General features: G+C 31.7%; 2 protein-coding genes across 2 annotated transcripts in view; both read left to right on the top strand.

Moving 5' to 3' along the window:
* Nucleotides 1-8,814, top strand: part of LOC111700993 (uncharacterized) — a 14,272-nt gene extending 5,458 nt beyond the window's left edge. Inside the window, exons 3-7 of the mRNA XM_023472097.1 lie at nucleotides 733-778; nucleotides 6,943-7,038; nucleotides 7,713-7,760; nucleotides 8,243-8,345; nucleotides 8,650-8,814. Coding sequence (XP_023327865.1) covers nucleotides 733-778; nucleotides 6,943-7,038; nucleotides 7,713-7,760; nucleotides 8,243-8,345; nucleotides 8,650-8,814 — 458 coding nt within the window. The remainder of the gene's footprint in view (nucleotides 1-732; nucleotides 779-6,942; nucleotides 7,039-7,712; nucleotides 7,761-8,242; nucleotides 8,346-8,649) is intronic.
* A 121-nt stretch (nucleotides 8,815-8,935) lies between these two features.
* Nucleotides 8,936-23,042, top strand: LOC111701003 (uncharacterized). The gene is made up of 9 exons (XM_023472108.1): nucleotides 8,936-9,008; nucleotides 10,561-10,792; nucleotides 12,462-12,551; nucleotides 14,849-14,925; nucleotides 15,436-15,496; nucleotides 18,160-18,211; nucleotides 18,583-18,646; nucleotides 20,769-20,867; nucleotides 23,028-23,042. The coding sequence occupies exons 1-8, from the start codon at nucleotides 8,974-8,976 to the stop codon at nucleotides 20,776-20,778; spliced, it is 621 nt and encodes a 206-aa protein (XP_023327876.1). The 5' UTR covers nucleotides 8,936-8,973; the 3' UTR covers nucleotides 20,779-20,867; nucleotides 23,028-23,042.
* The last annotated feature ends 256 nt before the right edge of the window (nucleotides 23,043-23,298 follow it).

Raw genomic sequence — 23,298 nt, 5'->3', positions numbered from 1 at the left:
GACTGATATAAATCAAGTAGGCATGGATAGATAGAAAAAGAACAAAAGAAAGATTGATAAATAACCCAGGATGGGTGAGAAATATATAACAATGGTAAATAAAGATGGATTAAAATAAAACAGCGCTGCGTCAATGCAATTGTGCACATTGATACAGTTATTTGACTTAATCATAACTGAACAATTTAAAACAATAACAATTGTTTTGAATATGTTTTTTAAGCTCTTCGTTCATGAAACATTAATGGCTCACTACTGAATAACCAACTTTGATTAGCTACTAATATTTTAAAGTCCTTTAAATGGATACTGTTGATATGGTTTCAAGAAATCCTCTATTGTTAACTTCCTTCTTCGTCACTGCAGCATAAATCCTCAATTCACTTCTATCGAAAACCGCAATTGAAAATACATAATTTTCAGATAAAATAAAAAGGTTTATAAATGTACCAATTTGAATCGGAAGTGATCCACCCTACATTTTACATTCTACATAATTTTTATCCTTCATAGTTATTAAAATCAATTTATATCCTTTATAGTTCTAAACTTCATTCTACATTATTTAAAGTTTTTAAACTGCATCTAATCCTTTATATTTCTTTTTAACATCTAGATATTTATTTTACGCATATCATAGTTACAAGAATTTGAATCGGAAGTAAGATTCTTTTGAAATAAATACGACTGCATATTATATCGTCAACAATAACATTAACATATATTTTTCAGGAGATGGAAGGTTTCGGAGAGCCCAGAGTTCAGAATGGGATTCAAGGCAATATTCAAATTAAAAACTTTTTTTACTTGATAAATGAAACCGTATTATTGAACTTAGCCGCGGAAACGTTTCAGAATAGAATTTTTCGATATTGGTAAGATATCCCTAGCATACCTTAGCNCCCCGTAAAAGTGAAAACTGGGATTTTCCAGGGTTGCAGAGATTCCCTCCTCCTAAGGGGCCCTGGACAAATTTCTGAATTGGTCCCTTCTGTTCAAAATTCCCACCAAAATGTTCGTAATTTCTGACAAATAATTCATAATTTTCACTTTTTTTATTGTACGATGCTGCAAACAAATTTCTAGAATTACTTTTATTAGTATCTGATAATAATAAAATAATTTTCATTTAATTGTAAACCGTAATTCAGTATTTTTTCAAAAAGAGCATTGATTATGTCCAATTCTTTAAAGGTTTAAATATCCCTACCAAAACAAGCCAACTCCCCCCCCCCACGATTTACGTAAAAGTTTATTAATTAGATCGACCCTCACCACCACTTTATACACTATACATATAACATATAAACAGTGTTTGTTTTATTCTTCATGACAGAAACAATTTATCTTAAAATATTCTTTAAAAAGCGAATATTTGCAAATTTTCTTTTTTCCATCTCATGATCTGAGTTCGGTTCCCTTTTGTCCATTTGACGGCCAAATTATTTTCAAATATTTTTTTTCTTTTTCTTGTGGTTGTTAACATTTTTTATTAACGATTTTGATGGTTATTATATCTTTTGATCTGACGAGGGTCAACCCAGACCGAAATGTATTTTCAATAAAATGTGGAACTAACAGCTACTTTTTTATTTTACAAAGGTTTCGTCCATCAACATCACCAAATTTAAAAAAAAAACAATTCTTTAAAGAAAAAGAACATTTTTGAGATGTCTTGTGTCAGATTTTATTAGTTATATAAAATAAACTTACTATGAAAATAATATATCTACGTAAAGTTTGTCACAGCTGATCTGACGGCATTCTGTCTGCTACACAGAGAAAGCTTGCAAAACAGTCTCTCATTGGTCGAATCAGAACCAACCCTGACTTGGGTTCTATCTAAGCCCGAGTTTGGGTTTTACTTGGGTTTAAGCTTTTAAAATCTCATCTCTGATTTCTGTGTTGAAAATACCGGCCTGATGCAGATGCCTCTAGGTTGTGTTAATTTATCAAGAAATATTTAGATCAATGTCTAGAAGTTAGGTTGAAATGGATAAAAAATGTAAATATGAAAACCAGGATTCCAAAAATGAATCGTAATGATGACGAATCCGATGAAAATTAAATTTCCACCCAAATGATTGATCTGCAGGTTGGATTGGATCAAGAAATATAAAAGTAAGGATTAATCGTCAATCATTAAACTGTTTTTCCCTTCTTTTAATATCATTGATTCTCCTTAAAGTTTAATTTTACGCAGAAATGACAATGTCAGATTCTAACCGGACTCCTTAAAAGCTTATCTTGATCAAGTATTAATTAGATATTCATGTTTTTGTTTCTTTAATTTTTAATTTTTAATTGAGGTTTCTTGCAAAAGTGACTCTTGCTTATAAGAAGAAATGGATAATTTTCAGAGTTAAACATTTTGTGATACAGAAAACAGACGGCATCAGGGTATTTTTGTAAATCGCAATCTTTGCGTGGAGGGTATCTTGAAGTCTATATAAAACCACAGAATGTCTTGTGGATGAATTGCGGTAGAAAGATAGAAAGATATCTAAACAAATAGATAGATCGTTCACGATTAAAATTATGAAAACAGTGTGAAGCTAGTTGTAAACCTACAGAAATATTTTTCATGTAAAACTAATTAGATATGTTTTAATATGCTTTGATATTTGTTGTGTACATGTCAGAAAATTACTTTAAACTCTAGTTATTCGAATTAATGTCTAAACTATTTTGTATAAGATAAATTCGCACCCTGATCTCTAATCGTTCTTCTTAAATCTATTTAATTGAAATGTTTTGTTATTATTACTAAAATTAGGTTGTAAAAATAATCAAAACAGCCAAGAGCTATTTTCCACCTAATTGCTTTATACTTGTACTGTTAATATAATCATCACTTTGTAATTGTAAACTCTATCTGTATACAGATACATTTATTTTAGCAATAAACTTTATCTTATCTTATCTTATCTAAACATGTAACTAACTATATAATCGTCATAAAAATTATTTTTATTCGGTTCAAGTGGGTTCTAGTATGTTGGCGTGTTTTATTGTGAATATATAGAGGGGAAGCGGGAGTATTTTAAATATCTTGTTCAACTGCATTATTCTATTAACAGCTTTCAGTTCGTGCATGTGAGGAGTTGGCTTGTTTAGGTCCTTGAATATAAGGTGGAACATGCATCAAACTAAATGAATAAGTAAATTCAACGAAAAATGTTATTCTTGTATGTTTACAATGATAACTCTTAAATTTAAATCTTGTATGTTTACAATGATAAGTTTTAAATTTAAATCTTGTATGTTTTCCATGATAACTCTTAAATTTAAATCTTTTATGTTTTCCTAAATAACTCTTAATTTAAAGAGTTATTGAGAATTTAAAAAACGTTGTAAAAAATTGATTATTTTCATTTTAAAATGTGAAAAGTTTTTGTGACAATAATTGTACTTTGTGACCTCGTAGCTCCTCTGGTTTTAACTTTTCGCACAAATATGAGAAAAGCTAATTTTTCCCGTTATATATTATAAATCCAAACAATTCTTCCAAATATCTCTTCAATAAGAGAAGTTATGATTAAAACATAAAAAAATTCAATCTTACTTAAAGGGACAGTAAATGAAAGGGGGTATAGGCTGAAAGCTAATCACTTTAGCTCTTGATCGCGACCCATGAAAGTCATATCTGATGTTCAGGTCTCGAGAAATTTATATAAAACTGTGTCAAATATATACGAAAATTAATATATATACAATTTTGTATAAAAGTAGTAGGTTTAAACAGATCATATTCAGCAAGTAAGCAACCAATCTGAAAACGATGATATCCCAGAGAAAGCTAATTGTAAATTAGGTTTACTTTGATATTTGTTATTTCTAATTTCAATAGATTTCATTCATAATATTATTTTTACGTCCGTATTACTTGACCAGAAATTCCACCAATGGCAGTGCAGTAAAATGGTCACGTGATACAGGCGGAGACACGTGACCAGTATACTTCTCTGCCATTGGTGATAGTTCTGGTCACGTGATTTAAGTTTCAGATTTTCAAAATTTTACATATATGAATTTTCGTATAATTTTAACACAGTTTTATATCAATTTCTCGAGACAGGAATATCAGATAAAACTTTCATGGGTCTCGATCAAGAGCTAAAGTGATTAGCTTCCAGCCTATACCCCCTTTCATTTTCCCTTTACTGTCCCTTTAATATACTTTATTTTAAAGTGAATCCTTTAAACACTTGTTGTACATTCTCAGTAATGTTTTCTCTCTAATTTATTCGTTAGAAATATCATGATTGTAAACAAGGAAGTTGAATATATAAAATTTAATTTCTTATTGATATGAATAGATGAATTTAATAATGAAGTGACAGTATAGTTCATTTCATTGGCCCTAGGAGGTTTATATGTCGGAATAAATAATCGATACAATACAATTTCACGACTTTATTGATACATCAAACCCCCATAATACAATACAATACAATATAATGCAGTATATATATATATATATATATTGTACACACAAACAGGCATTATTCAACATGTATATGCACTATGCACTTATACAAATGTAGAAATGAAAATGTGTCTCTCTCTCTCGGAATTTCTCTGCGAGAGACACCTAGCGGTAAAATAATTGTCCTTCAATTTACATAATTTATAAGAAAATAATAATTATTTACAACTACTTTACAGGGAAGTTAAGGGAATTTTATTTTACCAAGAGTTCCCAAGACCGATTTTGCTTACAAAACATCCAGAGCGCAGTGCAACGAATTTGGTTGAGGAAACCCGTGGTATAAGTAACATTTTTGATTTCCCAAAAAAGTAGTTGTACACAAATTTATCGTCTTTTGAAATGAAAATGCGCGAATTTTTATGAAAACTTCGCAGAGTGGGTGGTTATTTTACATAATTGTCCCATGACATGACATGTAAACTTTATAAAAATTACTCTACATTTAAAAAAAATCATATATTGTAATATTTAAATTTATTTACATTATTAACGGTTTGGAATAATGCAACAAAGTGAATTTACACGGGCTCTGCGTGCTCTTGGCTATTAGACGTTTTCAACCATTTTCTCCTTATTGATGCAGTAGTTAGAAGTAAAATTAGCAGCGATCAATTCCGCATAAATCACGGTTGACTCAAGGTTATAATGCAAGGAAAGTTACTTCAGAGTTGTACGCATCTTTTGTACTGCAGTGTACTGTCTCTGGGCGGTAATGTAATCACAAGACGGATGTCACAGCCTGACATGGGAACCATCTTGTACATAAAAAATCAATGAAATATTCTGGTCAAAGGAAACTATTATGTGAATTATCAAATTTATCAAAATTTAATGTTTTAACCTCCTCGGATACTAAACTAACACTGATGCATCTATTCTTGTTTACAAATTCCGCCCAGAGAAAACTGGTTTCAATATGTACGCAGAGTATATACGCAACTGCAATTAACTTTCCTTGCATTATAACCTTGGGTGGACTAAATTATGTTGTAAATTTACAACTTTTGCTTTTATTTTTCTTGGTACACACTGTAATCTCGCTATATTTCTATCTATGTATACTTGTGATATATTATTATGAGAATAACGCACGAAACTTCTGATATATGGTTAACGTGCGTAGTACGTGCATACGACGTTTCTTACCGTGCTCAATTCATAGAAACTTTTTCAATAAAACATGTGTAAAGTGCAGTGAGTGTCTGATTTCAAGGTTTAAATATAATACTTCATTTGTGTTGTGGTTTCCATGCACCCCTAACCCTTCTACCCCTTTCCCCTAAATATCTTTCCATTAAACGACTTTCCGCTAAAGCTTTTTCCCCTAAACCCATTTCCCCTCAACCCCTCACCTCTCAACCCCTTTCCTCTCAACCCCTTTCCCTCCAACCCCTTTCCTCTCAATCCCTTTTCCTTCAACCCCTTTCCCTTCAATCCCTTTCCTCTCAACCCCTTTCCTCTCAACCCCTTTCCCTTCAACCCCTTTCCTCTCAACCCCTTTCCCTTCAACCCCTTTTCCTTCAAACATTTTCCCCTCAACTCGTATTTTATTCTAAATTTCTTATATTTTATTCTACAGTTCTCTTCTATTCACTTTTTTATATGCTAAGAAAACTGTATCTCTTACTTTTTGCTGCTCCTTTTCTTTTATTCTTAATTCTACACCCCTTTTCCTCACTCCCCTTAACCCCTATTACTAATTCCTTCTGACCCCTCACACCCTCGTTCAAAACTATAAACCTTGTTATTCAGTTTCAAATCACGTGATAATTTCTGCTCAATTTAAATAAATCGCAGACATCTGAAATAGAATTGGCAAGAAGAATGGACCGAACTTAATTTATTCTCATAAAGCACCATCTAACCTTCCCCCCTCCCCCCCTCATCCCTACTTCTTCTCCACTCCATTCTTCTCAATTATCAAAATGATTGAATTGCAGAATACGAGCTCCATTTTATATTCTGATGTAAAAAAACGCGGGAGAGATGAAAAGAATATTGTTTGACGATGGTGTTCCATGCCGCGTTGATGTTTCCTTAACGATGTTGTTCTCTGTCTCGTTAACATTTCTCTGGAATCTATTTCCATAATTTTATACTTGAAGGAAGCAGGATGTTTGGTTTAACATAGGGCGGGTTGTGTATACTGTAGACTTATATACTGTATATCTTAACTCAGACTGATTTCACATTTCTAGATATGGTTCTTCTGCTTGATACCCTATCTGACATGTTGTAACCAGATCTATTTCTACATTTTCTGAGAACATTTTAAAGAGAAGTTATTGCAGTAGTTTTTTTTTCTTGGGAAACAAATTAAAATGAAAATGTAATAAAAAAAAACACAATTTTGTATAAATACTTTTCCGTTATTAATTTTAATATATGTATATTTGTTGACCAGCTTAAAACTTATAAATAAGGTTTTTTTTTGAATATTTGCAAATAAGGCATGAGGATTTCCATACCGGGGTGTCAAGTCGGAGCTGTATGCAGACTTTAGATAAAAGGATTTCTGCCAGCATTGATCAACTTGATACACTCAGGTAAACATTTCAGAAAACCTAATGAAAAAAAATTTCATGAAAAAGGCTTAATGCTATAAAAGTTCAATAAACTTAAAAAACCATGTAACATTGTCATTCTGATCAATAAACAGTTAGACCCGTAAAACTGAGTAAATCAGGCGTAAATTAGCAGCTTCCCCCCTTTTTTCCAACTTTTTAGCAAAGTTCAATAAACTTGAAAAAGCATAACTAGATTTACATGGATCGTAAAAAGGGGAAATGAGAGGCGGTATAGGCTGAAACCTAAGAACTTAAAGAGACTGTAAAGGAAAAATAAAAGGGGGAATAGACTGAAACCTAAGATACTTAGGAGTTTATCGAAACCCTTTATAAAAGTCACAAATCAATCACCCTTACTGTACATACAGTTGTCGTATTATATATCGACGACTTTAGATTTTAATTTTCTTTCTACCACGTGTTTACCCGGCATGGAACATATAAACTTGGAAACAAATAGAAGCTGTCAATTAATTATCAGTTTCTCTTTGTTTACATGTAAACTTGTAATTTGACAAAAAAAGTTTATTAGAAATAAAAACTGTTTATTAGAAATAAAAAACGTGATAGAAAAGTCGTCTTCATTGTGTTGAAATGAACGCCGACCAATTATATTAAGGAATTCCTAGTTTTCAAATAATTTTAAATTTTAGAGAACGGCGTGAGGCTCCACGATTTCGCTCTAGTCATAAAATATTCAGGAACCTCAAGAGCCTATACAAGATTAAACCTTTAACCCCAATTTTTCGATGTTATCCAATTTTATAGAATATTGCTGTGAACGAGTTATACACAACACTGCAAACCAAGACATTTTCATTTGTAAACGAAAAAGAACAGAATTTTGGCATTTAAAACTTGAGTAAGAAATATGCACTTTTTAGCTTGGAAATCTTCATATCCAAGGCTATATTAAAGTATAACTGGGTTGGCAAGGCTAAACTGAACCTTAAGCTGGTCCGGTCTTAATAGTTTATGCATAATTTCACAACTGATTCAATATATTGAATCTAGAATAGAATAGGACCAAACACGTTATTTTATGATAAATAGGTATGGATGGATGTCTTTACAAATCTCATTATTATCACTTCCCTTTGATCTTCTATACTGAGGCAAATTTCATATTCACAATGATAAATGCAAAATTTAATTTACTTTTTTAAACATACCCTCGAGGCAGGGAGGAGACTGATATAAATCAAAACGATGTCGTCTTCAAATATAAAGGAGAAAATTACTCGAAAAATCAATATTTTTTCGGAGACTCCAAGAAGCAGGAAAAGGTAACATGTTTAAAATATTTAATGAAAATAAAAATATCTTCTATATATAAAGTAGTAATCTCTGTTTTTTTGTTTGTTTGGATGTCTGATCATAACTCATAAACCCCTTAACCGATTGTTGATTGGGGAATTTACTTAGTTTGGTTTTGAGATTCTAAGTTGAGTGGGTCGACTTTTATAGGGAAAATTAGCTAAAATCGTAATGTAAGACCAATCGCAGGTAAACGGCGGGAGTAACTATGAGTAGTAACCTGGGCAAGGCTGGGTTCCCAAGCAAGTATTCAACAACAAATTGTAATTTCAGGAGACTCGAAAAACCCCCTTTGAGATGTTTTTGGAGGACGATGGACCTTATTCTAGGAAACTTTTTGGACCTGTACCCTCTTCAGTACCAAACCTTAGTGTTAGTCATACTAAAGGGGTAAGGAAAGTAAAGAATGAGGGGGGAAAGGAAGTGAGAGAAAGGTAAAAATAAGGGGAGGAGGAAGGGCAAATATTATAGTGGAAAGGGGAAGGGGGAGGAGGGGTGTAGAGGAATTATTGCAAACTGTTCTATAAAACTAAACATTTTTCTCACAGTACACGGTACACGCCTCCATAACTAATCTTTATTTCAGAACGATTTGTCATGAAAAATTTAATCAACAGGACAAGAGATTCCAGGAAACCAATTCAACTAATCTATCAATAAAAAACAGGGGTTTATATATACTAGAAATATATAGTATATACAACTTTTCTGCGTGAAAATTGCCGGGGAAAAATTGTTTTTATAGAATTAAAAATAAACACCTTAAAATTTTAATTCAGAACAATATGAAAACAGCAAACTCGCTAAACAAAGAAGTAAAACAAACAAATTATATTTAAAGGGAGATCAGGAGTCGTCAATTTTAAATTTTTCTGAAACATTTTTGCTCGAAAACCGCTACGAATTCAATTTAAACAAATGTTGCACATACTTCAACATACAGGGTGTCCCAATAAACATGGGAATTCAGTGACGAATTGGATATTGTCTTTGTTATAAATTAGCATTGCAATACCTAATTTGTAAAAACATGAATATTATTATGTCTGCTAGAGTTTATTTTATGAAAAGGGTTAAAGACTGCAAAGATGTGTCTATAATGTCTCCGCAAGATGAACAGTGAAGACGGACAAGTTTACTCTGTTTGTATACTGTAATTTTCTTGTTTTACTAAGTACAACCGTTTGCAGTCAAAACAAAAACAAACAAATTGTAAACATAGCAGACGAAACTCTTACGGATTACGTTTTCTCAGTAGGTATCACTATACTTAATCAAAGAATTATTTAAAAAGACGATATCGAATTCGTCACTGAATTCTCATGTTTATTGGGACATCCTATTGTAACATACAGGGTGTCCCACGAAACATGACAGTTGGTGAATAGTTTTGAAGGTCTTCTTCCTTAAACTATATTAACAACAGTCATTTTGCAGTTTATTTCTTGTAAAAAATCTTTAACTCAAATATAGTTCACTATGAAATCAATTTTCATATAATATTTTTTATCATTAAACAACCTAACAAATTATGGAAGAAGGCATTTTTAACTATTCCTGGTCAAAATTGACTAGTTCGGTCCATATCTTTGAAACTTGATGGTGGAGGCATTTTAAACTCAGGCTCACTTGATCTATCAAAATTTCTAATTTGAAACATCAAATGTTTTACAACATTGAGTTGTAAAGATATGGGGATTGGAAAACCAGAGTTTGTGGCAAAACTTAATTCCTATTTTCAAATGGAGGTTTCCATGTAATGTAAAATTGGCTCGCGATTTTGTGCTACAGAAACAATGAAGGAAATTGAGAGCAATTAACCACTTTTAAAGGGAACAATTGTGATACAGACTCGGGCATAACTTTCTGTTAATGGGAGGTTACTTGAAATTTCAATGACAGTCCCTTTAAACAAAGCGTCACTTCCCTTTCCAGTAACTTTTTAGTTCCTTTAAAAGGTTTGATTTAGATTAGTTTATGCAAGATTAAGAACGGTTTTTAAATTGAAGAAATAAATGCAATGCTTTATCATGTTTAACCATTCGGAAAATAGAAAGGGAATGTTTCTGAGTTTGAATGGAGTCATGATTTTAAATTTGATATTCTAATTTCTGTAAAAAAAATTCCAAAATTTATAGATATTATGGCGCAAACTCATATTTGGATTGAATTGGCTGAAAACAGGGACGAAGACGAGGAAAGAGGACGGGAGGACAAAATTATTGAGGACAGGGTAGGACGTGATGAAAGGGTGGGACAGGACAGGGTAGGACGTGATGAAAGGGTAGGACAGGACAGGATTGGACGTGATGAAAGGGTGGGACAGGAGGAGAGAGTGGGTGTGTCAGATCCTCAGCAAGCTGTAAGGAAGGGCGTTCTATGGCAGCAAAGAGATAGACTGTTCTCAAGGTGGAAGGTAAACACAGAACAATTAACAATTCTAACAAGATTTAAAGGGACTGTTCTACGTAATTTTATGTAGTTAAAGAGCTACAAGATCCCAAACCCTTTGTAATGGAGACTTTCTTGTGTTTTTTCTTTCTAAAAATTGATAGATTTTCATTATGGTTTCTTCTTGGCAGTGATTTCCTACACCATGTTCATCTTTGTTATAGAAAACAAAGGACCATTGTGAATCGAGAATGGAATAATTATTCATTGTAAATTAGGCCAACAATCCCTTTATTTAAGTTGAAAAATAGTTGACAGAATTAAACAGAATAAAACTTTATTGCATTTAGTCTCACCTTGACTTTCTTCTTTTTCGGCCATTTTATATATCTAATAATTATTGATTTCTCAAATATCTTTCTCGTTTTTAGATGGGAGGGGGGTATTTTAACCTAACGAAGCTGGCATATCCATCCTCTTCTTGGGTCGTGAAAGATGACGTCAACCAATTTTATATTTTATTTTTAATCTTACAAAACAAACTAACAAAGACTAAAAATAATAAAAAATAATGTTAAGGAATGTAACCGACAAGAATTAAGATAATTACTATTTAATTGTAAAACTACATTGTCATTTTAATATTTACTATTCATAATCGATTTATAATTTGTTCTGATATCTCAGTCTAGTCTCAACATTATGCATGTTCTAAACAAGGGAAAATCTTTCGAATCTTAAACATAAGGTTTTTATGTGGAATTTCGTTAAACAGAATTGCTCGGAATTGTGCTCGATTTGCGCGGAGTTGTGCAAGAATTGCGCATAATTTATCCTTACAGACGTAGGGTATCTAGTCTAGATTCCATTAGTTTTAAAGTTTTTTTTTCTGTTTGGCATAGAATCAAGGAAAATTAAGTAAGATTAAACAATATTACTAGGCTTTGTTTGATGGATTTTAAATGACAGCTCATAATGGGACTGGGTTTTTTCATAGATAAAGATAGATTGCGCATAAGACGACATTTTTCATCTTGAAAGATATAAATGTAACAGAGACGTTTTAAAGATATTCCTATTATATAGATTAACTAGGTCGGTTGTGAACATTGGCTGTTCTTATGTCATTGAGTACTTGTGGTGTAAATGAGTTCTGTAGAGAGAAATTTAAATTAATTTACTTCTTCTCATGTCCTTCTTCAGTTCTCGTCAATGTGATATATTGCTCAGTAAAATATTGTTGTTCAAATAGTTCCATTCCCGGAGTTATTTTACACTCTATTATGAAATCCATTAAAACACCAAACCACCCCCCTTATCATTGAAGTACACTTTGACCCCTAGAAGTATGAGTTCGCGGACTGAATTCTTGTTGATTTTGCGTACATATGCTATCTATGTTTATTTATTTATCTATGGTTTGTTTATATGAATATTCCAGAAAAACTTAGCACTATCAAGAGATCTGAGTTCTGACAACCTCAAGTCATCTTATACATATATCTTTGCAGCCTGATGGTGTGAACATTTATATTTCAAACTTAGACTTTTTGATCTATTTAAACAGAATTCATAGCTTTATTAAAGGTATTTGACACCAGATTGCAAAGATACAGGGATTTAGAAAATGAGAGTTTGTTGCAAGAATTCAGTTCTCTCCCTAATCTAAATTATTCTATTTTATCTTACTTCAGGAGAGATATATTGTCCTTACCAGGGATTATCTGCATTGTTTTAAACGAGTCACAAACAGATCATCAGAAATGGGAGATTTTATTTTCAAGGTAGGTTTATTCTATCCAAGATGTTTTTATGATATCTGATTTTTTACTACAGAGCTTTCCATATGAATCGTTAAAAACGGACAGACGCACAAGGGTTTCCAGCGAAAAGGAAAAATTTCGCTACATTCTGCATTTCGCTTTTTCGCGAAATTTCGCTTCAATTTGTTTCGCGAAAAAAAGCAATAGGAGACATGAGACAATTCATAGATTTGCTTCAAAATACTTTCTTGACCGTTAAGATCTTTCCTATTAAAAAAAAAACAAAAATAAAATCTACTACGGGAAGACCCAAAATAATTCGGAATATTTTGAATTCACCCTGCTTAATAACTATCCATACTTCCAAGATACGTTATAAAATTTTCGCATTTCGCTAAAATATTTTCCCATTTCGCATTTTCGCGAAATTTCGCTTAGTTTTCTCTTCATTTATTTTCGCCAAAAGTTTGTGAAATGCGACCGAAAATTTTCGCCTTTTTTCGCGAAACGTTTCGTTCGCTGGAAACCCTACTGAGTGAAGCCAAATTTTTATACAGATGATTTTGTCTAGTTCTTTTTAAAAATATGTGCAACATGATAATCTGCGGATACTAAATATACAGTCAAAGAGAATAGAATATATATTAGAGTGGAATTTAGACAATCCCTCGATTCAGTTAGTCTCTTTCAGCCTGAAAGGGAGATCAAAGTGTACAAATCATGTAAATGTTCACAAATTATATGCAGTGGAGTGCATTAATTAATACAGTATGTTTCCTAGACTATCTATTTCAATTTCGTTTTTTTTTAAGCTGTTAAACAAACTTTATAAAATGAATTAGGTGAATAAAAACATCATTTGATTTATATTTATAACGGAAAATCATCGTTTGTAAAGTGAAAGGCATAGAGTCTATGTGAAATGATCATTGGTCAATTATGAAACCAGCCTATTTCATAATTTGGTTTTCTTTTAACAATAATTTTAGATTTTCTATAAAATGATATTCCAGGGCCTAAAAGGTTATGTAGCACAAATATGTGAAGTACACCTGCAGCATGAAAACAGTACAACAAAATGGCCGTTTTACACTTTTTTCCAGTAAATTCCACTCTAATATATATTCTATTCTCTTTGGATACAGTACTACCTACAAAGGATGAGCTGAACCGTCCGCCTCTAAAGTCTCATCCTTTGTGGGTAAAACTGTATGTGACACTCCTTTACAGAATGTTCCAAAAAAACATGGGGATTAAATGGAAACTTAAAAATCGTCGTTGTTTAGAATTTGAAATGCAATATCAGACTTAACCCTATTCCTGCTGGGGGGGGGGTCAAATAACTCAAAAAGTAAAATAACTCAACTCAATAAGTCAAATAACTCAAAAAGTATTGGTCTGAGGCTGTTGAAATTTTCTGACTTTTCCTACATTCCCAAAGCCCTCCATTTAGGCCTAAAACCGGGCTTTAATACTAACTGCCTGAGTCCTCAGGCACACTGCCTGAATGACTGCTTTTTCCTGTAACAAACTAAATCTTTGTTTTGACCCACTTCCACTTGTCAGATTTTGATAAGATTTAGCTTTTTGGAAAGCCTTTGACATAAGGAAACAAATTGCACAAGTTTTGCGAAAATAAATTGCAAATTTTTTGCAAACAACCTGTCAAAGGAAATTTGCACATTTTTAGTTTTTCTTGATTAAAAATTAGGTTATTTAAACTTTTGCAAAAAATTTTGCATATTTGAAATGGCATGGTCAAGGGCTTTTCAAAAATGTATAATTTTTCATTTTTTGGACAAATTTTTTTTTGCAAACATTTTTACTATATAACTGGATTTTTTTTTGGGGGGGGGGTCAAATTGACCCCCCCCCAGCATATCCTGGTTTTCAAGTACCCCAGCAGAGATAGGGTTAAAAAAGCATTATATATATAAAATCACGTTTCCTAGATTATATTTTTTGGAAATGATGTGATATGATGTTGTTCCTGCGATTTTATTTCTGAAAAATGAACAGTGTTATCCACATGGGATGAGACTGTAAAGACGACTTAAAGCTCTTATAATAAATTTAGTTTTTTAATGGCTTATTTAATGGTTTGGCAAAGAAAGAACAAAATTCACAGTTGTAGAGAAGCGTAAATATAAAGAAACTGCGGACAGTTTAAATTCCACTCAATCGTCTCTGAAGTCTCACTCTTGATGGGTAACATTGTAAATAAAAAACCGTTTAAAAAAGACAACATTGAACTATTCAATTTAGATTCTAACATTTTTTAATATAAAGTTTTTGCCTGATTAGTGAAAATATTGCAGGTGAAATTGGTCCAGCTAGAGGGGGTCACACTCATAGATAAACGTGGTTATCTCACAGTGTGCTTGTGTATACTAAGGTAGAAAAAAATCTTTTTTTTATTTTTCATAAAAAAACTCTGATCAGAAATCTAAACTTTTGTGTGCAATTTTTTAATTTTAAATTCGTCATCTTGATATCCAATGTGGGCGCTTTTGAATTTGATACTTGATTCCTTAATTCAAGTTATCCCTGCAGGATATGACCATCGCCGGATATCTAAGATGAATTAAATTTTTCCGTAAATCTGAATGAAAATGGAGATTATTGCTTAATCCTGAGATCACACAACACAAAAATTTTTATTTCAGGTTCTTTATGATATGAATTTGACCAACAGAAAACAACATTTTATATATTTTAAATAAAAAAGATCTCAATGATATTTTTCCACATTTTTCCATTACAAAACTAAAGTTTTCTTTCCCTCTCTTAAAAAAAGCAATAATTAGGCTAAAAAGGTTCGATTGTTACGTGTCCAACTTTTCAAAATGTTGAGACTCCCCCCCCCTCCCCAAGACGAGTCCTGACGACAAAAAATTTAATTCAGGGAGGGGCGAATCTATTTGCGAAGTGCACATGGTATAAGAGATTGGTTTCAGGCCATACAGGTAATGGTCCTTTTTAAACTACTTTATACTTGTGTGGTATAGGGAGGGGCAAAGTTAAAGGGGTAAAAAATTAGCATGTCCGATTCACAACGGTCCTCTTTATAAACCTTGGTTTGGCAAGAATTAATGAGCTACTGATCTTTTTAATTTAATTTTAATCGTGGGTTTTCTTATTGCAGATTTATTGTGCAGAAACGAAAAATAAGGTTGCTAAAAAACGACGATTTCTTCCATATTGTTGATCTCATAAAGGTGTCATGGCTTATTTAATGATTTGTCAAAGAAAGGAAACAAGTTTAGATTAGCAAAGAAAACAGACAGTATGAATTCCGTCCAGTCTTCTCTGAAGTCTCACCCGTTGTGGGTAGTTGCCTGTATAATTTGTAATCTTATTTAAATAGTATCGCATCCTGTCTTAAGATATAAATAGTCGGTTATTAAGAGTTAATAACTGGAAATTATCTTCCTTCCCTTAATCTCCTTAATTTCCTAAATCTCTGTAACCTACTTCCTTTGACATGATCTCGATTCATCACCCTTTTCTTCTTCGATATTTAGATCCAACCTATTATAGATCTCTAAGACCCAATGGGAACCAAATTTCCTCATTTTTCAATTATGTAATGCTTTTTTACCCAAACCTAATCCAAGGGAATCTATGTAAGAAAGTCCCGGGAAAAAAAGTTTCTGGAAAAAACCTGGAAATAAAAACTTTGGAAAAAAGTCGGAATTTTCTAAAGTCCTTGGAAAAAAAGTCACTGAAAATAAAGTCCTGTGTTTTGGGACTTTTTAGTGTTAGGACTTTTTTCCGGAAACTTTTTTCCAAGGACTTTTTTGGCGGTTACCAATCCAAGGTGACCTTTTCTCGGACCATAACAGCTGAGTGTTAAGTTTTTTTCGATGTCAACAAAGATAAGATCCGTTCCATTATAGATCTCTAAGAACCAATATGAACTGAAATATCCAGAATATTACGTAGATTATTGCGCAGAATATTCCGCGACATTTTGCTTCGCAATTTGTGGCGAGTAACAAGTTACCAACATTGTGAATCGAGCATGCCACTTTTTAAATAAACTTAAAGGGATTGTAGACGTTATTTCAAGTGGACCCCCCATTTGCAAAGTGACGTGTTCGATTCACAATCTTTTAAACCTTACACTAATCCAGATTTTGAATTAAAAACGAATTAATATTTAATATTTACGCCATGATCCCCAAACATTAGAATTTTAAAAGCAAAAATTTAAGAAAAAAAAAATTGGTAAAGCAAATTCATCTCTCTAGCTTGGGAACCCAGCATTGTCTGGAAATTAAACTTTCTAAAAGTCAACCAACTTAACTTATAATTGTTAAACCAAGCAGTAAAACCCTGTGGTTCTAGCGAATTTACCAATCAATATTTAATTGAGATCGATCAAGGATCAAGTTTTGATCAGACATAGATTAATACTTTATGTAAATAGATTATGTGGAATCCTACAAAACAATAAGATGGGGAAGAGGATAAATAGATATTTACAATACACACCAAATTTAAAACTTTTAATATCATTTCTATCCCACCCCCCCTCTCTTGCCCCTTCACATACATATTCACCATATGTTGGGGGCTGACCTCGAAACAGTAATTTAGTGATTCATTGATTTCGTAATCGTGAATATTCTCATTTTAGAGTATTCTCTGTAAACATGTAATAAAACCTTATTTAAACTCATACAGTGAGGGTCAGAATACACTGGGTTAGAAAGACGACATTAACTAATGCATTTTGTAGAAAATTTAATCAGTTTACAATTTACACTGTACACAGAGCAAATGGGCAACATTTTAGTTAATTAAACATGAATGTGATTTAAAGAAATTGAAATTTCGCCATTTTTTTTGTTTGTTTTATTTTTTGGTTTATTTCAGGGGTTGGGGCCAGTGGTTGAGATGTCCATGAAAGATGGAAAATTACAAAATATTATAGAACAATTGCAAGTTTGAAGGAAAGGAAATGAGATCGTACAGGGGGCCGGGGTGTAATGAGCCTGGGGAAATGTTTCCCCTCCCCATCCTCACATTCCCCCCCCCCCGTAGTAATTAGTAAACCGGATCCGGATTGAATGACAATGGTATGTTGACAGGAAGCCAAATTAAATCCGTCAATTCATCTTCTGACTTGAACATTTTTTTCCCTCAGAATTGTAAACTGAATAGTTGGAGAAAACAATGGTGCTATGAAAACCGAGCTACCAAGTATCCGAACTATTCCTCGAGTCGCTCTAAGAAAAAAAATACATTGTCACATGGTTGTTTTAGGTCAGAAACCCCATTGTTCAGAAAACCCATAGGTCAGAAAACCCATAACTCAGAAAACCTTTAAGTCAGAAAACTCTTAAGTCATGAAAACCTTAGGTCAGAATCCCCGTAGGTCTGTTTTCCTAGGTTGGACATGATCAAGGGTACTAAAACAATACACACGCTTTGGAACAAGTTAAAGAATGTTACGGATTAAATTCAAAATAATTGGTTTTAATTAGTATGTCCTGAGTCGGAATTTAATGAATTTGAGCCGCGTCTCAAATCCGCCAAAACCCGGTTTCAATTGAACGCCGGCTTAACTTTAACTTTAAAAACTCTCTTCTCATTAAGTTAAAGATATGCTGTTTCTTTTTAGAGCACAGTGTATGACAGCAAACGAAGACGGAAATTCTGGGTAAAAGATCCAGGTATCTTTTTAAAACATAATGTATCTATCTATCTTCGTTACTAAATTGTCCTTTGCAAACAATTCTTGCCAAAAATTGTCACTACAATGTTAGCATATATTAGCTAAAATTCGCTAGTCAAACGCAAATTTATATTTTCATAAACATGTCTAAATGATGCACAAAAGTTGTAAAGAACTTGAGTCTTTACATAAACTCAAATGTATAATTCCTATATTTTTGCAACCTAATGGTGGAAATATTTAATATTTCAAACTTAGACTGTTTGGTCTAAGAGGATTCAACGGTTGTGCAATAATAAAGGGTTTAGAAAATCAGAATTTGTAGAAAATACTTAGTTTATTTTACTTTTTAAAAATATTTTTGTTCAGCAATACCACCAGGCTGCACGCCTTGTAGTCTTTGGACAGAGAAGAAAGAAGTTCATGAAAAGAGGTAATTGATTGATTGATTGATTGATTGACTGATTTATGGATTGACTAATTTATTGATTGATTGATTGACTGATTGGTTGATTGATTGATTGATTTATTGATTTATTAATTTATTTGCAAATTACAAATTCGATTAATTGGTTTATGGCAAATTGAAAAATACAATAATAGAATAGTAGAATAATAGAATAATAGAATAATAGAATAATAGAATAATAGAATAATAGAATCATAGAAAAATAGAATGATAGAATAATAGAATAATAGAATAATAGAATAATAGAATAATAGAATAATAGAATAATAGAATAATAGAATAATAGAATAATAGAATCATAGAAAAATAGAATGATATAATAATGGAATAATAGATTAATAGAATAATTGAATAATAGAATAATAAAATAATAGAATAGCAGAATAAGAGAATAATAGAATAAGAGAATAAGAGAACAAGAGAACAAGAGAATAATGTAATAATAAAATAAGATAAGAAGAGAATAATAGAATAATAGAATAAAAGAATAAGAGAATAAGAGAACAAGAGAATAATAGTATAAGAGAATAATAGAAAAATTTAATAATAGAATAAGAGAATAATAGAAAAGTAGAATAACAGAATAATAGTATAATCTAATAATAGAATAAAAGAATAAGAGAATAATAGAATAATAGAGTAATAGAATAATAGAAAAATAGAATAAGAGAATAAGAGAAAAATAGAAGAAGAGAATAATATAACAATAGTATAATCTAATAATCTAATAATAGAATAATAGACAAATAGAATAAGAGAATAAGAGAATAACAGTATAATATAATGATAGAATAATAGAATAATATAATAATAGAATAATAGAATAATACAATAATAGTATAATCTAATAATAGAATAATAGAATGATATAATAATGGAATAATAGAATAATAGAATAATAGAATAATAGTGTGGAAGACGATGCCTGGCCGCGTTAAACAAGTTCCACAAGATTCAACAGAATGAGATAGAACAGATACTGATAAACATCTACACGTGTGATATCGATATTGACTCTAGTTCTGAACCCTCTAGTAATAAGTTATAAGAAATATATATACTGGAAGTTATTTATGCGTTTTTATTAGAGTCTGACTCACGTTCTCTATAATAGAATAATAGAATGATATAATAATGGAATAATAGAATAACAGAATAATAGAATAATAGAATAATAGAATAATAGAATAATAGAATAATTGTTTTGTGTTTCGTTCTGTGATTTATAACCACATAGCTGTTTTGTGTTTCGTTCTGTGATTTATAACCTCATAGCTGTGTTGTTTGAGAAAAACTATTTCTCATTGTCCTATATATACAGGGTTACCCACAAAAAATGACTTAGTGATTTTTCGAAGAGCAAAACAAGTGTACACTACAATTGTAATAGCAAAGACCTATTACATTCCGAAGTCGTTTTTGAATTCTCATCCTTTCTGGGTTTCTGTTTATCCCAAAATAATCATACCCACAAAAAGTCCTTAAAAGGCTGTGCATGGATGACCAATGTATGTATATATAAAGTTGTAATCTCTGTTTGTCTGTCCGATCATAACTTAGAAACCCTTTGACAGATTTGCCCAAAATTTTGATTGGGGAACTCGGAAGACCCACAGGAATGTTCTTTTCTTGGTTTCGAATTTTTAAATTAAGTGGGTAAACGACGGGACTAATTATGACTACCCTGGGCAACGATGGGTTCCCAAGCTAGTAGTTTATATTCTAACTAGCTTGGGAATCCAGCGATGCCCAGGTAACTAAAACTTGAACGATTTTACCGGAAACTAAATTTTCGCTATTAAAGCCGAACCACTCCACTTAGAATCTCAAACCCAGGCTAAGACAGACAGACAAACAGAGATTACAACTGTATATATATATAGATACTTACAGACGCAGCGCAACATCATGTAAAAATGGTCTTAAAAATTTTAATGAAATCGGTCGGAACTTTTGTATATACTGATCTAAAACTACAAAACTTTAAATCTATTTCGGAAACTTCGACCAAGTGCTTCTTTAGTTCCAACCTAAGATAATTCTTCAGATTCGCAAAATCTAACATCATTCATCATTTTTATTTAAGTGGTGACTGATCTCCTGATGAGCGAGGCTATAACCTCAATTACAAGAAAGGATTTGGAGGATTCCGGTCATGATTCGGGTCAGAGTAGTCTTAATACAGGTAGATAATAATACTTTGAATAGTCTTAATACAGGTAGATAATAATACTTTGAGTAGTCTTAATACAGGTAGATGATAATGCTTTAAGTAGTCTTAATATAGGTAAATAATAATACTTTGAGTAGTCTTAATACATGTAGATAACATTTCTTTGAGTAGTCTTAATACAAGTAGATAATAATACTTGGAGTAGTCTTAATACAGGTAGGTAATAATACTTGGAGTAGTCTTAATACCAGTAGATAATAATACTTTGATTAGTCTTAATACAGGTAGATAATAATACTTTAAGTAGTCTTAATACAGGAAGATAATAATGTTTTAAGTAGTCTTAATACAGGTAGATAATAATACTTTGAGTAGTCTTAATACATGTAGATAAGAATTCTTTGAGTAGTCTTAATACAAGTAGATAATAATACTTGGAGTAGTCTCAATACAGGTAGATAATAATACTTGGAGTGGTCTCAATACAGGTAGATAATAATACTTGGAGTAGTCTCAATACAGGTAGATAATAATACTTGGAGTGGTCTCAATACAGGTAGATAATAATACTTGGAGTAGTCTCAATACAGGTAGATAATAATACTTGGAGTAGTCTTAATACAAGTAGATAATAATACTTTGAGTAGTCTTAATACAGGTAAATAATAATACTTTGAGTAGTCTTAATACAGGTAGATAATAGTACTTTGAGTAGTATTAATACATGTAGATAACAATTCTTTGAGTGGTCTTAGTACAAGTAGTTAATAATACTTGGAGTAGTCTTAATACAGGTAGATAATAATACTTGGAGTAGTCTTAATACAGGTAGATAGTCTTAATCTTAAGGGACTATACAGTTAGAGAGTATAAGCAGCTGTCCAATTCATAGCAGTACCTTTATATCTTTAGACTGATCGAGTCGGAGTTTATAATTGATATATATATATATAAATATTGCTATCATAAATATACCATGAAATATTTTCTGGGAGTCAAAAAAATAAGTACTTTTATTTAAATATTCAAAAACTGCATTGAACATAGAGTAATTGCGATTCACAAGAAATGTGCAATGTCAGCTGCGTGAGTTCATCTGTTAAACCATTAAATGATACCGTGAATCGGACATACCACTCTTTAGAGGGTCACTTAACATTTCCCCCACAGTCCCTTTGATACAGATTAAAACATCATTAAAATTATGTTTTACTAAAATTATCCTTTTCAATCAGCATAATTAACTACTTTTCCAATCAAAATTTGCATAATTAACTACTTTTCAATCAAAATTTGCATAATTAACTACTTTTCAATCAAAATTTGCATAATTAACTACTTTTCAATCAAAATTGTCATTAGTTTTTGATTTAAGACTAAGAAGTTCAGCAGCGAATCTAAAATCCATGCATGCTGTTCGACATTGATATATTTCTATCATGGTATGCGGCATGTTAAAGTTTGGTTCTATACACACGCGAATTTATGTCGAGACTTGGAGACAGTATAGATCATTCTATTTATTGGCACGCGCAAATTTTGTCTGCGATATTTTGCTCTGTGCACAATACACGTTCATTTAACCCTATGCCTCCTTACTCATCAACTGAGTTTAGTGGAGGGGGGGGGGGTCCTCCTTGTTTCTCTCTTAAATGTATAACTGGTTAGGTTTCGTGATTTTTAAAACTATTATTTTTCCATACAAGAAGTTGAGATTTGAGAACTTGAAAGGAAGGAATACAATTTAGCCCTTTCTAATTATTTTTCAGTGTTTCTTTTTGCAATACTATGACACACAATTAATATTTTTATTAACAATTGTTTTCTCCCTTTTATTCCTCGGAGGAATTTAAGATTTCAAGAGAGACGTGTGAAATATAAACGAATGATTTGTATCTATTTATGACATAGATAAAAAAATTTGAAATATTATACATAGTTATTTATTTCGCCACCTTTGAGCATCAAAAATTTAAATTGTGTCTTTGAGCTTTCCATGGTTAATCCTTACCAAAACCTAGCCGCAGTATACTTTTTGCAGCCCTGGATATGAAATTTTTTGTTTTTACCCATATCCTTAACGCGGTTTACGTTAATATTAGTTTTAAACTTCTATCTATGAAATTTTCAATAATTTTCAACAAATTTTTCTAAAAATTTATATTTTTTTAGAAAGTTCTAGTGTGTGATTTATAACCACATAGCTGTTTTGTGTTTCGTTCTGTGATTTATAACCTCATAGCTGTTTTGTGTTTCGTTCTGTGATTTATAACCTCATAGCTGTTTTGTGTTTCGTTCTGTGATTTATAACCACATAGCTGTTTTGTGTTTCGTTCTGTGATTTATAACCACATAGCTGTTTTGTGTTTCGTTCTGTGATTTATAACCTCATAGCTGTGTTGTTTGAGAAAAACTAAATAAATTTTAAACTGAGCAGGTTTTT

Source organism: Eurytemora carolleeae, unplaced genomic scaffold (genome assembly GCF_000591075.1).
Source record: "Eurytemora carolleeae unplaced genomic scaffold, Eaff_2.0 scaffold441, whole genome shotgun sequence".
Classification (NCBI taxonomy): domain Eukaryota; kingdom Metazoa; phylum Arthropoda; class Copepoda; order Calanoida; family Temoridae; genus Eurytemora; species Eurytemora carolleeae.
Note: the sequence above shows the minus strand (reverse complement) of the source record. Positions and strands in the feature narration are given on the sequence as shown.